At 34.1% G+C, this 14,309-nt stretch overlaps 1 protein-coding gene and 1 long non-coding RNA gene across 6 annotated transcripts; both read left to right on the top strand.

Annotated features, from left to right (window-relative positions):
* Positions 1 to 420: 420 nt before the first annotated feature.
* On the top strand, positions 421 to 2,853 carry LOC114925966 (uncharacterized). Its single transcript, XR_003815992.2, has 2 exons — positions 421 to 598; positions 2,589 to 2,853. It is a non-coding gene; the product is annotated as an uncharacterized lncRNA (long non-coding RNA).
* A 4,786-nt stretch (positions 2,854 to 7,639) lies between these two features.
* Positions 7,640 to 13,315, top strand: LOC112776684 (ras-related protein RABA5a). Of its 5 annotated transcripts, none has more exons than XM_025820909.3 (5): positions 7,640 to 7,777; positions 8,616 to 8,699; positions 10,884 to 11,031; positions 11,149 to 11,584; positions 12,641 to 13,315. In XM_025820909.3, exons 4-5 carry the CDS (start codon positions 11,239 to 11,241, stop codon positions 13,201 to 13,203), a joined length of 909 nt encoding a protein of 302 aa, XP_025676694.1. In that variant the 5' UTR covers positions 7,640 to 7,777; positions 8,616 to 8,699; positions 10,884 to 11,031; positions 11,149 to 11,238; the 3' UTR covers positions 13,204 to 13,315. The 5 variants fall into 5 exon arrangements, with proteins under 5 accessions (XP_025676694.1, XP_025676696.1, XP_072083775.1 ...); XM_025820911.3 differs by having other exon boundaries at positions 10,933 to 11,031; XM_072227674.1 differs by having other exon boundaries at positions 8,616 to 8,689.
* Positions 13,316 to 14,309: the final 994 nt, after the last annotated feature.

The raw sequence follows: 14,309 nt of genomic DNA on the forward strand, positions 1-14,309 counted from the left end.
TTGGATCTGATTATTTCCTGATTCTGATTATATGTTGTATTCTAATTTTTTATTATAATTTTTTATGATTATTTTTTGGGTTTTTATTTTTTATTTAGGGTTTTTTTATGTTTTAGTATCTATGAATTAGATTCTGTTTTGATTTTTTTTCTGTTCTGGCATCTGGGATTTTGATTCATAGTACCCTAGATATGATTTGATTATTAGAATAGGATATGTTTTCAAAACAATTTAAAAATCGAACAAACTGAACTAAACCAAATCGAACCGCATTATTAATATAAAATTGGATCAGATGGCTTTTTCTTAGAAAACCGAACCAAACTGCACCGCGAACACCCCTACCAACCAATAGTAGAAAATTGTTGGATTTCATCCTGATTCATTGTGGAAAAGGTAAGTTTCCTCTTAACCCTTGTGATTTAGTGTAATTTTGAACCCTAGGTATTAATTGTGGTAAAATTAACTGTGTATAGCTTGAAAATTGTGATTATTGGAGCTTTTAGATTGTGTTTGGTGGCTTGTTGGATTTGGAAACTTTGTGGAAGCTTGATTGGAATTAATTTGGTGAAGTTGAGCATATTGGGAATCGGCCAAGGTATGGTTTCATTTTCCTTTATCTATGATGTAATGTTTTGTGAAACTTAGGCTAGTGGATTTTAGGATAGGATTGAAATGATATTAATAGTTATTGTTGATTGATGAGGGTTGTTGGGAATATTGATGATGATAATGAGTATTGAATATGATTGTGGATGTTGATGGTATTGAGTGACGATGGTAAGATTTAATGATGATTGAATTGAGGAATGAGAAATTGATTGAATGATTTAATGATTGATGATGCTTAATTGATGATTATGTGATAAGAACCTAAGGAAATTGGTGAGGATTGAATGATTTTGATAGCTATATGGTTGGAGAGTGTTTATTATGGATATTTGGGTTGTTTTGAATATGTTGGATTTGGTTTGATTTGGAAATTATAGAAAACCATAAAACTTTGTCACTTTGGTAAAAACCTTGATTTTGATGAACTTCGACGAAGCATAACTTGGCCTCCGACCCTCAATTTTGATGAAAATTAATTTAAATGAAAGTTAGGTCCTAGAGCTTTAAGACGTTCGAAGAACGTATGGAAAATATTCTAAAATAGAAAAGTCATGCATACGCAGACCAGTGCACACGACGCTGACGTTGGCCACTGCCAAGTGATCTCACGCACGTGGGCACGGGCATGCGTATGCGGCAACGTTGATTTTGAGGCATGCATACGCGACTGTTGCTCCTGACGTTGGGATTGGCCATTGCCAAGCACCCGTGCGTACGCGGCACAGCATTCGTATGCGGGATTCTAAATTTTAAAGGCATGCATATGCGGCATGTTGCACGTGATGCGAGCCTCATTTGCTGTTTTGAGGTCTTACGTATGCAAGTGTAGCATGCATATGCAACATGGGTTAGTTGACACCCATGCGTACGTAGGATAGGGGCATCCGTACGCATGACTCCTATTTTGCTGAAAACTTGTTTTCTTCATTTTTAAAGGTTCTCCTAACTTTCTAAACTTCCTTAGCTACTATTTGAGACTTATAACTAGTGATTAGGCCTTGAGATTATTGAGAATGAGTTAGATGTCTCAGAGTAGATGATTTATGTTTGATTTTAGAAGATGGATATTTAAGCTTGGGAAATTCTGTGGATGGAATGATTTGAGTAACTTGGCGGAGTGTTGAGTTGATGGTATAATGAAATGATGATGATTTTGAGACTTGAAATGAAAATGAATGATTGTAATGACATGAGTAATAATGAACTTGTGCTATAAGCAGGGATCACTGAGACTGATTTTATATGATTGATATATTGAGATTGATGAGTCGCTATGCGCCTAGCAAGGATGGTGGTTAATCCCGCTTGTCGAGGTCGTAGCACGGGCATAAGAACAATGGTTAATCTCACTTACATTGAGATGTCAGATCTAAGGCAGAGTATCCCGCTCGCATCTTTTCGAGTCGCAAGAGTGGGCCAAGCACTATATCCCTGGATAGTGGGCTGAGCACTATATCCCTGTGGTACCAATTATTCATGACCGAAAGGCGACATCCCAAAGGGATGTGTCGGGTTGGCAGTTGAACCGACAAGTGATATCACGACCAATAGGAAAGACATTCATCATGTGTATCTTCTATGTGTTTGTTTGCTTTGCCTAATTGCATCTTTTGCCTAAATGTATAACATGCTTACTTGCTTCTTGAATTACTTGCTATATATGTATATTACCTGTGTTTTTTACTTGTGCTTTCTACTGGTATTGAGGAGGCTCGGTAGGCAGTGGCGATGGAATCGCAAGGAGGTTAGGCTGATGAAGGCTATGGGACAGCGATATTTCTGTTACTTAGAAATTTCTTAGGATTAGATAACCCTTTATGGTTTTTATTAAAGTGTCTCTAAGTTCTAATCTTATGCTTGATGTGAAGTTCTAAGATTGTCTTTGGTGTCCCAAAATCTTATATCTTATATATTGGGCACTGTTACCATACTGAGAACCTCTGGTTCTCATACCATATGTTGTTATTATTTTTCAGATACAGGTTGCAGCCCACCTCGGTGAGTTTGCGGGATGGTGACAGAACGGAGGATCGCTTGTTATCTTTTTGTATTTTGGTTATTTGATATAGTAGCTCTCACTTTTGTATATTGTATCTTGATGCCTTAGAGGCTTATCTTGAGAGTTCGGATGTTGCTGTTTTATTTCAAAACTCTGTTATGTCTGTATTAACTAGTTGGCCTAAACTCTGCGAGCTGCGGCTAGTATTCTTTTGGTTATTATATATATATATATCTTGCATATCTTATCCTTTACGGTTGTAGTTAGATCTTGTGAACGTTTACGCACTTTTGTATCTCTGTTTTGAGCTTTATTTATTCATTGGGCTTCTAGTATTATTACTTTCTTCCATATATATTATCGTATGAGCTTTAGAACTGTCGTAGCGCTTTGTCATCCTTTGCTTTACGGTATGAGGTAAGGTTTAGGGTGTTAGGGTGTTACAGGCTAACTATAGAGAATATTTGTGACTTTTTTAATACTTGATTATCTACATGTTGACAAAGCACACTCTTAAATTTCTCATATATTATTACAAAAGGAACGCCAACATCACATGAATTTTCACTCGCAAAACACACACCCTCAGATGATTGAGAATAAATCTGACCATTATAATATATTTTTAAACTAGCACTTCTCTCTACTTTCATACTCTTATTGAACTTATTCAAATAATTTTTTTTCTCACTTACTGATGACACGTCATCTTAAGCGATTTTTCAGGTTCTTTTTCATTCATTTTCTTAGGTTTTAATCAAGTTTTTTATGTTTTGTAATGGAATTTCATAAATAATCAAATATTTGGAGTTGGGATAGTATTTCTGTGTTTTCAAGAGTTTTTTACTCAAAAATAAGCTAGAATCAAGGCTTTTGACAAGAAAAATACAAGTATAGCAAAATTGTGGTCTAAGGAACAAAATCTTGCCCTAAGGAAGAGTAGAAATGGAGCCAAAGCACCCAAGCGAGGATGCCTGGCAGCCATGTTCACACGCCCGGTGGACCCCCTCCCCAAGACCTTGCACGCCCGACGACCATGCTTCCTTTCAACACAGGCTCGGCGGCCAACATCACAAGCCCGACATGTATGTCCCCTGAGAAGTGCTATTGGGTTCACGCCCAAATTCCTCTATGCAAGCCTAGTGTAAAACCTTTTCCAACATCCAGGATGCAACAAATTAAGACCCAATCTTAATTATACACATCATTAGAAGCCTTAATCACATCCAAAAGATTCAAGATTCCAAAAGATTAGTTAATAATTTCTTCTAAAAACATAAAAGATTTGGTTGTTAGGATTTATTTCTAGATTAGATTTGATTTTTTTAAATTTGAATTTTAAGTAAGTAATTAATTATCTAATCTTTCTTTCTAAAAGATGAGATTAGGATAGTTTTGAATTTGAATTCTAATATTAGAATATAGATAACTGAACTGTGTTCACAGGAAGGAGATCCCCGTTCGTCAACATAGTTTTCTTATTGTCTTTCATTCCTCCATGGGTAACAAATTCTCTATCAAAGGGTTAGGAACTCTGTTTATATTTTCTATAGATCATTAATCTAAGTTTATTTTATTTTGAAGTCTTTCATTGATTTGTTTCATGATGGAGTTATTCATTCTTCATTCGGATTAGTGGTATCGGAAGGTATGCTAATCCCTTTTAAATTCTTTTATTGCTTTGGAAAAACTAATATCTGAATTAAAGCATGAAAACCTTTTTACATGACTATTTGAATTCAGCTCGAAATAGTGATTTAATTAGTGTGCAATACATACATTATTTTAAAAATTTTGTTTTCTTCTAAGATTTAATTGGATAGGACTAACTTAAATAAGTGATATATAATTCGACTTAAGGACTACTTTTGAATCTTATTAGGAACTAAATCAGTTTTCATGCTTAACCTCTTTAATTAATCGGTTGACTAAGGAATTGGCAATTGGTTAATTAAAGATAAACTGAGGAGCCAAGGAATTGGAAATCAGTTACTTAAAATTTGTCGTGAAAGATCTTTGCATACTTTAAAATAGGTAAACAAGGTTTGATTTTCATAAGAGTTTAAACATCTCCGAAGCTCTTGACTCTCTTCATTATTATTCTCTTCCAATCAATATAACTGCCTCCAAAACACTCTACCTTCAAGATTCCAAGCAAGACACACTTTTGTCCTCAACAATCCAGGTTATTTTGATTAATTATGCTTACTCAATCCTTTAATTCTCGTGGAAACAATATTCACTCACTGTAGTATTACTTGAATGATCCGGTGCACTTGTCGGTATCCGTGAGCTTTAGTTTTTACTCATTACTTACAATGAAAGAAAGAACTTTCAGGTAGCGTTTGTTTAGTAGGCATATCCACCAAATTTTAAGACACGGTAACACACTCACACACATGTTCTATGTTTGGTTTTTGAAGTCACAAAATAAAGAAATACACGTTAGTACATAATAACCCACAAATATAAAATATTTATGTACCACCAAATCAGTAAGACATTGATACATAAATGTTAAGACATAAAATTTTTCATTTATATCCTTAACTTTTGCCCTTCTACCCTAACACTTCTTTTTTCTCTTTCTTTTCTTTCCCATCATCTTCTCTGTGCCATCCATCTCCATCTCTTTCTCCTTTCTCTCTTCTCTATCTCTTCTCATTACCACCTCTCTTCTTTCTATCTCCTCTACCCATTATATCTCATCTTCTTTATGTTTTGGATCTCCTCCACTTTTATCTCTATTTTTCTCTCCCTTTGAATACACCATTTTTTTCACACTTGCTGCTATAATGAGTTTTCTCTTACTTTTTTAGAGGCATGCATGTCTAAATCCACGACAAAGCACAATAAATATGTGATGGGTGAGAAGAACATATTTATAGTGATAACAAGAATCATTTTAAAATCATGAGCAATTCTCATCTTTTAGTTGCTATTTTTTTTGAAAAAAAAACATTTTTTATTTAATATTTTTGAATTAATAATTTTTTGTATAATTATTTTCTTTTTTGGTGTTATTAGTTTTTTTCGGATTTGGATTGTTATTTTGATGAAGAATGGTGGTCAAAGAGAAAGGCTGTATTGTGGTGATGTAATAGTATAAATTGGAGATGGTAAAAAAAAAGGATAAAAATAACTTTTAACTATTTGTGATGTCTTGTGTGAATTGTAATTAAATAAGGTATAGAAACACTAATTTTTTTGTGTCTATGTATCACCGTGTCTTAGTATCTATGTTTATTTTTCATTGAAACAAATAGAACATCAAGTAACAACACCTACACTATCTTAATGAAAATGCACTTCTAGTATCTTTTTTCTTTTATATATTTCATTTTTTTTAATTAGAAAAATAGAATACACCCTTAACAAATTAACAATACATCTCCTATTTACTGATGAGAATATATCTTTTGAACTGCATTTGATTCTGAGAATAAGATAAAACAAGACACTGAGAATAAAATACAAAAGACAGAGACACAAAATTAGTGTTCTTATACTTTGTTTGGTGATAAACTAAAATAAATTATCAACATCTAATTTATTTTTATTTTTTATTCAAAAATTTTGAAAAAAAATATAATTATGAAAAATTAATAAAAATAATGAAAGAAAAAGTAAAAAAAAAAATAAATTGTGTCTCTTGTTAATCTCTCTGTGTCTTTTTTGTTAGGTTAAATACAAAATATACTAATTCAGTGTCTCTAAATTCAATATCTCTATCTATATCTTATTTGTCAAATACAATTTTGTATTTCTATATCTCTGTCTTAATTAGGGGTGCGCATGGCCCGGCCCGGCCCGAAGACCCGACCCGGCCCCGAACACTTTACGGGCTAATTTGGTGCAATTTTACCGGATCTATGGCCGGGTAAGGGTCTCAAAAATAGACCCGGTCATTATTTCAGGTTGGGTGGGCCATGGCTCGGATCACCCAAACTCGGCCTGGTGGCCCGGTCATCATACACAATTAATATTTTGTGTTATTAGTGATGGATAATGGTTATTCTTATGTGGAATTTAAGTATTGAAAACCTTAATATTTTGTGTATTAGTTATTATAAGACTATAAATTAATGTTTTATATTTAAAATGCATAAGATTTTAGACTAATGCATAATATTGTGTTATTTATATTGATTTAAATATTTGGTGTTATTAGACAATATTAGTATTGATTATGGTTATGCTTTAATTTTAGAGAAGATTTGGTTCTTGTTATATTTTTCTAAGTGAATTTTACCATGTCAAATAATGGTTGGAGTCTTGGAAATTTGAATATTTTCACATGCTAGCTTATAAAAAGGTATCAAGGTAATGTAATGTTAATGGTTTGGTTTTTACTCGGTTTTTACTCGGTATAATCGTGACTCAAAAATGTATAGATTTCATCGGGTTTAGGACCGAATTTGAGTCTAATAAATAGACCCGATATATATTTCGGGTTGGATCTGAATCACATCAAATCCAGTTCAACCGACCCATGCACACCCCTAATCTTAATATCATATATCTATAAACAAACACAACCTTACGTATTCACGGTCTTACGTATTTACAGTATGTTTCCGTATATTATATTTTTACGAATAAAAATTTTTTTTTCCCATACTTGTGCCATGCAAATGTCTTAAAAAAGTAAAAATAAAAATCTCTGTTCCGGAGGTGAATTATTTGTGATAGAGAGCATCTTAAGAAGTTTATTAAACACCAAATTACTTAATATTTAGGTTAAATATCAATACCTAAATAATATGTAAAAAATTTAGCTTAGGGTGATAACGAAATAAGTAATAGGCTGAAAAAATAAAAATAATCTAAAAGTTACATATAATGCAAAATTTTTAATTTATTTTATTTATTTAAAAAATTCAGTTCTTATTTATTATTGCATGCCAAATAAAGTTATGTTGTCCGAAAAGGAAAAAAAGAAAGTCATATCTTTTCTTTTTGACTGAATAAAGTCAGAGACTAGTGTTTCAATCAAGATCACATTCACATGTCAACTGCTTTCTAAAAATAAAATAATATTTTGGATTTAATTTCTCGATCTTTTTCCATTTTTATTTTTTCTTAATCTCTTGAAAATGGGGATTTGAGAATTTCACCAAAATAGTGTGCAGCCGAATCAGCCCCATCCGCTCCCTCTGAACAACGGTAGGACCCTCTCTCTCTCTCTCTCTCTCTGCATTCGCATCACCCTCACCATTTCCCTCACCCCCTTTCTACCAGGCAAATCCCTTTTATTCTTATTTTCTTTCAAATTATTTAATTGGCCATTCTAGGTTTTTTTTCCTGCTTTTAATGTTATGATCATTTCCTTGTGAAAATAAATTCCTTTTTTTTTTCTGTGTACATGTTTTACCTTCAATTTGTTAACATGCTGTGAAAATTTTCGATTGGCATGGTGAGATTTTGTGAAGAAAAACCGCCAGAATTTGATTTGGCTTTCTGTGTGTTTGTGCTTTTATAGTATTTTTTGTTTATTATATTTTCTTTTACTGTTATTTTTTTCTTCTTTTTTTTTGGTGGTTTACACTTTCCTTTAACTTCTTGTGAGCACATGTAATGTAATGCAATGCAATGCAATGCAATAGTCTTATGTTTTGTTCTTTTCCTTCATTTTTTTGTGTCTTTATCTGTAATTCTCTGCTTAGGTGAATGGCAATGTAGTGTCTAGCCAATTGAGTTACAAGCTTTGTGGCTTTTTTGTGTTTGGTGTGTTTATTTTGGTTACTTCCTTCATGTGAATTGTTACATGTTAGACTCAATACATTGACAAATACCGTCTTTTATTCTATTAGGATGGGTTTGGCTACACTGTAAAGAACCATCGTAGTTGAAACTTGGAGTAGTTTTTCCTTTGGTTATAATATGGGTCTACATGACACTTGTTATTTAGTGCTTCATGTTTGGCCCTTCTTGTGTTGTGTAAGAAAATTACATCAGTATCTCTTGGTAACAATGTTCTGATCCATTTTTTACTTATTACCAGGGTTTGAGATTAGAAATGCTGAGTGGAAGGGTATACTGGAGTTGGAGGAGGTGAGGGGAAAACATAGAAAGAAGGTGATTTGAGGTATTTATACTTGTGTTCATTTGACCTCATGCCATATTTTCTATCTACACAGTGACAATGAAACTATGCCTATTGACTTAGCAGTAGCACCAATAATATAAAGACTTATCTAAAGTAATTTTCTATCTCAATTTCAAAGAATGTCTTTTGCAAACAGTTAATTTTAATAGTTCCCCATTCAAGGATGGCAAAGAAAAAGTTGTCAGTTGAATTGCGTTGCTATTTTCTTTTAACTTAACTCACCTTTTGCAAAACCACACTATTTTATCGATGTCTGGCAATGTACCCTGGTTCTCTGAGCAACCTGTTCTGCATGTAAAAATTAATGCCAACCTCAATATAATCCTCATTTTTCCCCATAAAGCTTAATTATGAGATTATCAATCCATAATTTGTGAAACACCAAGTGATGTCCATTTCACCATTTGTGATGTTATTGCAGGAAAGGTACTTATTTTAATGATTTAATTTCGAAGTTTTTTGGTTCTTGTGATCAATCCTCTGACAGAAAGTCAGAACCACTCGACGTCATACTTCATGCTTCTCTAGTAATCTAGTTTTATTTCCCATGCGCTCCCTCAGCTGGCTTGCTAGCTGTTGATCAGTACTAAGGCTTGATTTGGTATATCTTTTACTTTTCAAAAGTAGCTTATAAAACCTAGTTTTTAAAAGATAATTTTTTAAAAGTTGTAGCATCTATGTTTGGTAAATTAAGTTAAAAATAGCTTTCAATAAGCACAAGCAACAAAAAGTGCATTCGGTAAAATAGTTTTTAAAATTTAAAAATACTATAATAGACATTAATGTAAGAATTAAATTTGGATATTAATTAATGTATGAGGTTATACCAGACTTTTTAATTTTGATAAGCACAAACCCATCTTTGAAAAGCTCCACCTTAGGTGCTTTCAAAAGCACCCTTACCTTTTGAAAGTTGCAAACACAAGCACATGGTCTTTTTTATTTACCAAATGCAAAATAAGAAGTTTGCGCTTTCCACAAGCATAAGCACCCCTTCAAAAAGCTTTACCAAACCAACCCTAAGCCCTACAACATTTTCTTGCACTAGAATAGTGGAAGAACATAGCCCCACTCTCCGTTGTTGATCTAGTAGTGAAATAATGAATTTGGAAAAATTTTTAAGCTTCTTTGTGATAAACATATTTCATCATAGAGCAAGTATCAGGACTAAATTTTCTGGTTCTGCTGATCTGTCTTCAATAATGTTGTGGCTACTTTGTTGTCATGTGGAGTTACATTCTGGCACTTGGAAGGATTGTGATCTGACATTGTAAACTTACCTATTTCTTGCTGCGTTGTTGGTTGTACTGCTGGATCTGTTGTCTATTGGCAACAGCTCTAATTAGTTTTATGTATCTTTGGGCAAAGTTATCACTTATGATTGTGATTTGATTCTCACTTGTAGTGATGCCCCTCTCTCTCTAGAAAATTATGGGAAAGGAACTGGAAAAATGCTTTTACCATTAGGAATACATTAAAGAATTTAGTTTTTATACATGGACAATATAAAAGAGTTTTGCACTATCATCCAATCAAATGCTTGGGTTTGTAAACCATTTAGGTCAGTGGGTGTTTGTTAAGGACTTGGGTATTATGGGGTGCCCAATGTGCCATATCGAGTAGTATGAGACGTTTGATGTTGTGTTTAAGGAGAGTGATTCTTCTTCCTTATCATCTATCTTTTAAAGTGTGGTTCTTTTCTTAGATATTTAACAATGGTATTAGAGCCAGGTTGTCTGTCGGTGGCATGGAAAGGGCTCTTTATAGGCTAGATTAAGGTAAATACTAAACACTAATGGTTGATAGCCAAGTGGCTATGCTGAGTCAGTGTCAATAGAGTGATCAGCGAAGCCACTGTGGATGTCAACTCTCCAAGGGCAGTGTATTGTTAGGAACTTGAATATTATGGGATGCTTGGTTTTGTAGTTTGTTAAGGAGAGCAGTTCTTCTCCTTTAACCACTAGCTTTTAAGATGTGGTTCTCCACTTTCCTAAGGTACCTCAACACTTTAGTTGATGTGGCAATGTATGATTGGGTGTTTAATTGAAACTTTTTACATCAAGAATGCACATAATTAAATCCTATGTATAATTCAAGGAGTTATTGGCACCTTTTCAAATTCTTCTCCTTATTCTCCTCCTCCTCCTCCTCCCCCCCTTCTAGGTATAATATCTCATTGAATCTGGCCTATATTGGAAACTGGAGTTTTCAGATATTCCAGGCAAGCTTTAGTTGGATTGAGTATTAGCATTGGATGCTGATGGTGGATACAATTTTGTATTGTAGAGACATTCAACACTTGCTTCATAAGGTAGATATATATGTTCTTGTTTAAGCACAATTTCTGTCACTGATATTCCTGTTGTTTTCCCAGATTTCGTGCTTGATTATTGTTCTTGCTGTTAATCTAATCCTTTTCTCATCTTAGGTGATGTTCTAGTAGTGGAAGGGGCCGGAGTCCATAATGGTTATCCATTGTTGATTTGTTGTACATACTGGCAATCCATAGGACTGGCAGATGGCTATGACAAATTTAAATGAAGAAGAAAAAGCCGAAGATTATCTGTTCAAGATTGTTCTAGTTGGTGATTCAGCTGTTGGGAAGTCCAATTTACTTGCGAGATTTGCCAGGGATGAGTTTTATCCTAATTCAAAGTCAACTATAGGAGTAGAATTTCAAACTCAGAAGATGAATATTAATGGAAAGGAAGTTAAAGCACAGATATGGGATACAGCTGGGCAAGAGAGGTTCAGAGCTGTTACATCTGCATATTACAGGGGGGCAGTCGGAGCACTTCTGGTGTATGACATAAGCAGGCGCCAAACATTCGATAGCATTGGCAGATGGCTTAATGAACTTCACAGTAAGAATTACAACTAAGTTTGAATTCCACCTTCACTACCTTGAAGTTGTTACGTGCTTATTTTCTTTGCTATGTTTCTGATTGTTAACTTGCGAATTCAGCATGGGATTAAAATAGGAAAATACCTGTGATACTGAAATTTAGTGTTCGTTTGGTACCATAAACCTGTCATTCAAGAAGTATTTATTATTTCTCTCTCTCCCTAGGGTGATTTTGTTTTGAGTTCATGAAACATTATGGAGGGCATTCCATTTGGTGGGTTGGGGATGGGTTGTGAAGATCTAGGTGTCTATTGGCTAGAAATATAGGGGAACTTATGGTATGTTTGTGAGTTTTGGTTTTGGAGGGAAATGGAGGAAAGTAAAAGGTTTGAAGTAATAAAGATTAGTCCATTTTACACTCTAAACCCTTTATTTCCCTTCCTTTCTCTCCAAAATCAAAATGCAAATATCCCTTAGAAAAGTCATCAGTGAAGCTATTGAAGGAGACTTGGATTTTAATGGTTTATATGTAGACATGATTTGTGGTAAAATACTATGGTATTGTTCGATCTATGTAGCTGACCTTACTACTGCGGCAAACTTAGTTCGGATGCTGTGAAGTCCATGAAACATTTTCTTTATTGAGTTTATCATGTTGATGATTGCATATGTTCATTACTGATTACTTAATTAAAAGTCCATTTCTTAATTCCGCTTGGACATATCTACATTTACATGTTGGTCTTCTCATTGTTATTTTATGTCCACATTGCACATACTAAAGTATACACATTTATCTTTACTTTCTTAAAGGCATTTGGAGCTGTTTGGTTTCTGTTTTCTCTTTCTAGAATTTTGTAAAGAAAAAGACGAAAATAGTGAAAATAATAAAATTATATTGTTCTGTTTTCATCTTCCGCTGTTTTCTGTTTGCATGTTATTTTCACTTTTTCTTTCACAAAAATCATGTAATTGAAAACATAGGAAATAGAAATAGAAACCAGACAGGCCCTTAGATATTGTTGTTTTTAATGTGGCCAGTTAGAATTAAGTAAATTGTTGTATTATTTAACAGCTCATTCAGATATGAATGTGGTTACAATACTTGTTGGAAACAAGACAGATCTTAAGGATTCGAGGGAGGTGTCGACTGCAGAAGGAAAGGCCTTAGCCGAGGCACAATGCTTGTTCTTCATGGAGACGTCAGCACTTGATTCATCAAATGTAGTGGCTGCTTTTGAAACAGTTGTGAAAGAGATATACAACATATTAAGTAGGAAGGTTATGATGTCTCACGAGCTCAAAAAACAGGAACCGGCCTCTCTTGAGAATGGAAAAACTATTGTTTTAACAGGAATAGAAATAGGAACAGGAGCAGCCAAGGCAAAAGCAAAACCAAAAGCAAAAGCAAAAGGAACTGGGACTGCAACTGGGACTGCAACTGCAACTGCAACTGCAACTGGGACTGGAACTGGAACTGAAACTGGAACTGGAGCAGGAACGGGAACAGGAAAAGAAACAGAGACAGTAGAAGGGGAAGGGGGAGGAGAAGGGGAAGGGGATGGGGAAGGGAAACCAGAAGCAGCAGCTGCAGAAGCAGCGGCACCGGCTAAAAAGGGTTGTTGTTCGACTGGTTGAGATAAAAACGATATTGTGTAGGCTTTTAGAAACTCGGTTTTTGTTATGATTATTCATCCAAATCCTCAATGTCACTCAGATGAAGATTTATCTTATGAATGTTCCCTGCAAGCGAAAGTAGAAATTGTCAGTGCATAAGAATTGCAAGGATGAAAAGAACATTGCAACTGTTAACCTTTTATAGGCACTCAGAATCAGGGGGAGGGGAGGGGGAAGGGGGGGGGGGGGGGGGGCGCGGGAATTGTGTTACCCAGGAGATGGATTACCTACTAAATCCAAATATTCTTCCCTTTCCCCCTATGCATAAAAAAATGCACATAAACTTACTCGGATCTGTCTCTAATTGTATCATTATGAATTTACCACAGCTTTTTCTCTATCATGGTTTTGAAAATAGCACTGAACTTATTGGTTCAATTGGATTAATCCGAAATTAGTCATCTATTTGGTTTGATTCAGACAAAAAATCAGTTGCAAAAAATGGATCAAACTAATAAAATCTCCAAAGATCGGTTAATAGATTGAGCTAGGCCGAATTTTATTGGAAAACCAGTTAACAAATATTATTTTATTATAACTAGTTTAATTTTGATTAAATATCAGTTGAATTAAAATTTTAAATTTCTAGTTTTGTCGGTTAAATTTTCGAAATCTTGCTATTTAATAAAAGACATATTCAATATTTTGTAAATATGAAAAAATACTTAATGCATCTTGGTCATATTCTGTCTTAGAAATGTTAGCCAGATCCCAAATGAATAAAATCTAACTAAGAAATCTAACCCAATCCACATCTACATGATCTTGATGAGGTTGAGCACGGTGATAAAAAGACTGGCTCTACTTATCTAAATAAGTAACCAACTCCTAAAATATCTTTCATTTATCTAAAAGGGAGATTCCAACGACTTCTCTATAAAAAGGGAACGGTCATCTACCAATAAAGGTGGAACTATTCTAAAAGGTGGTTATCAATCCTACTATAAATACACTGACACTCTCAGGTATATTCAAAATCCAATTTACTAAAAACCTGCTGAAAACCCTTGTTAATTTAAGTATCGGAGTCCATTGCAGGTACCATAATGACGAGCCCAAAGCGGGTT

The sequence above is a fragment of the Arachis hypogaea genome, chromosome 19 (genome assembly GCF_003086295.3).
Source record: "Arachis hypogaea cultivar Tifrunner chromosome 19, arahy.Tifrunner.gnm2.J5K5, whole genome shotgun sequence".
NCBI lineage: Eukaryota > Viridiplantae > Streptophyta > Magnoliopsida > Fabales > Fabaceae > Arachis > Arachis hypogaea.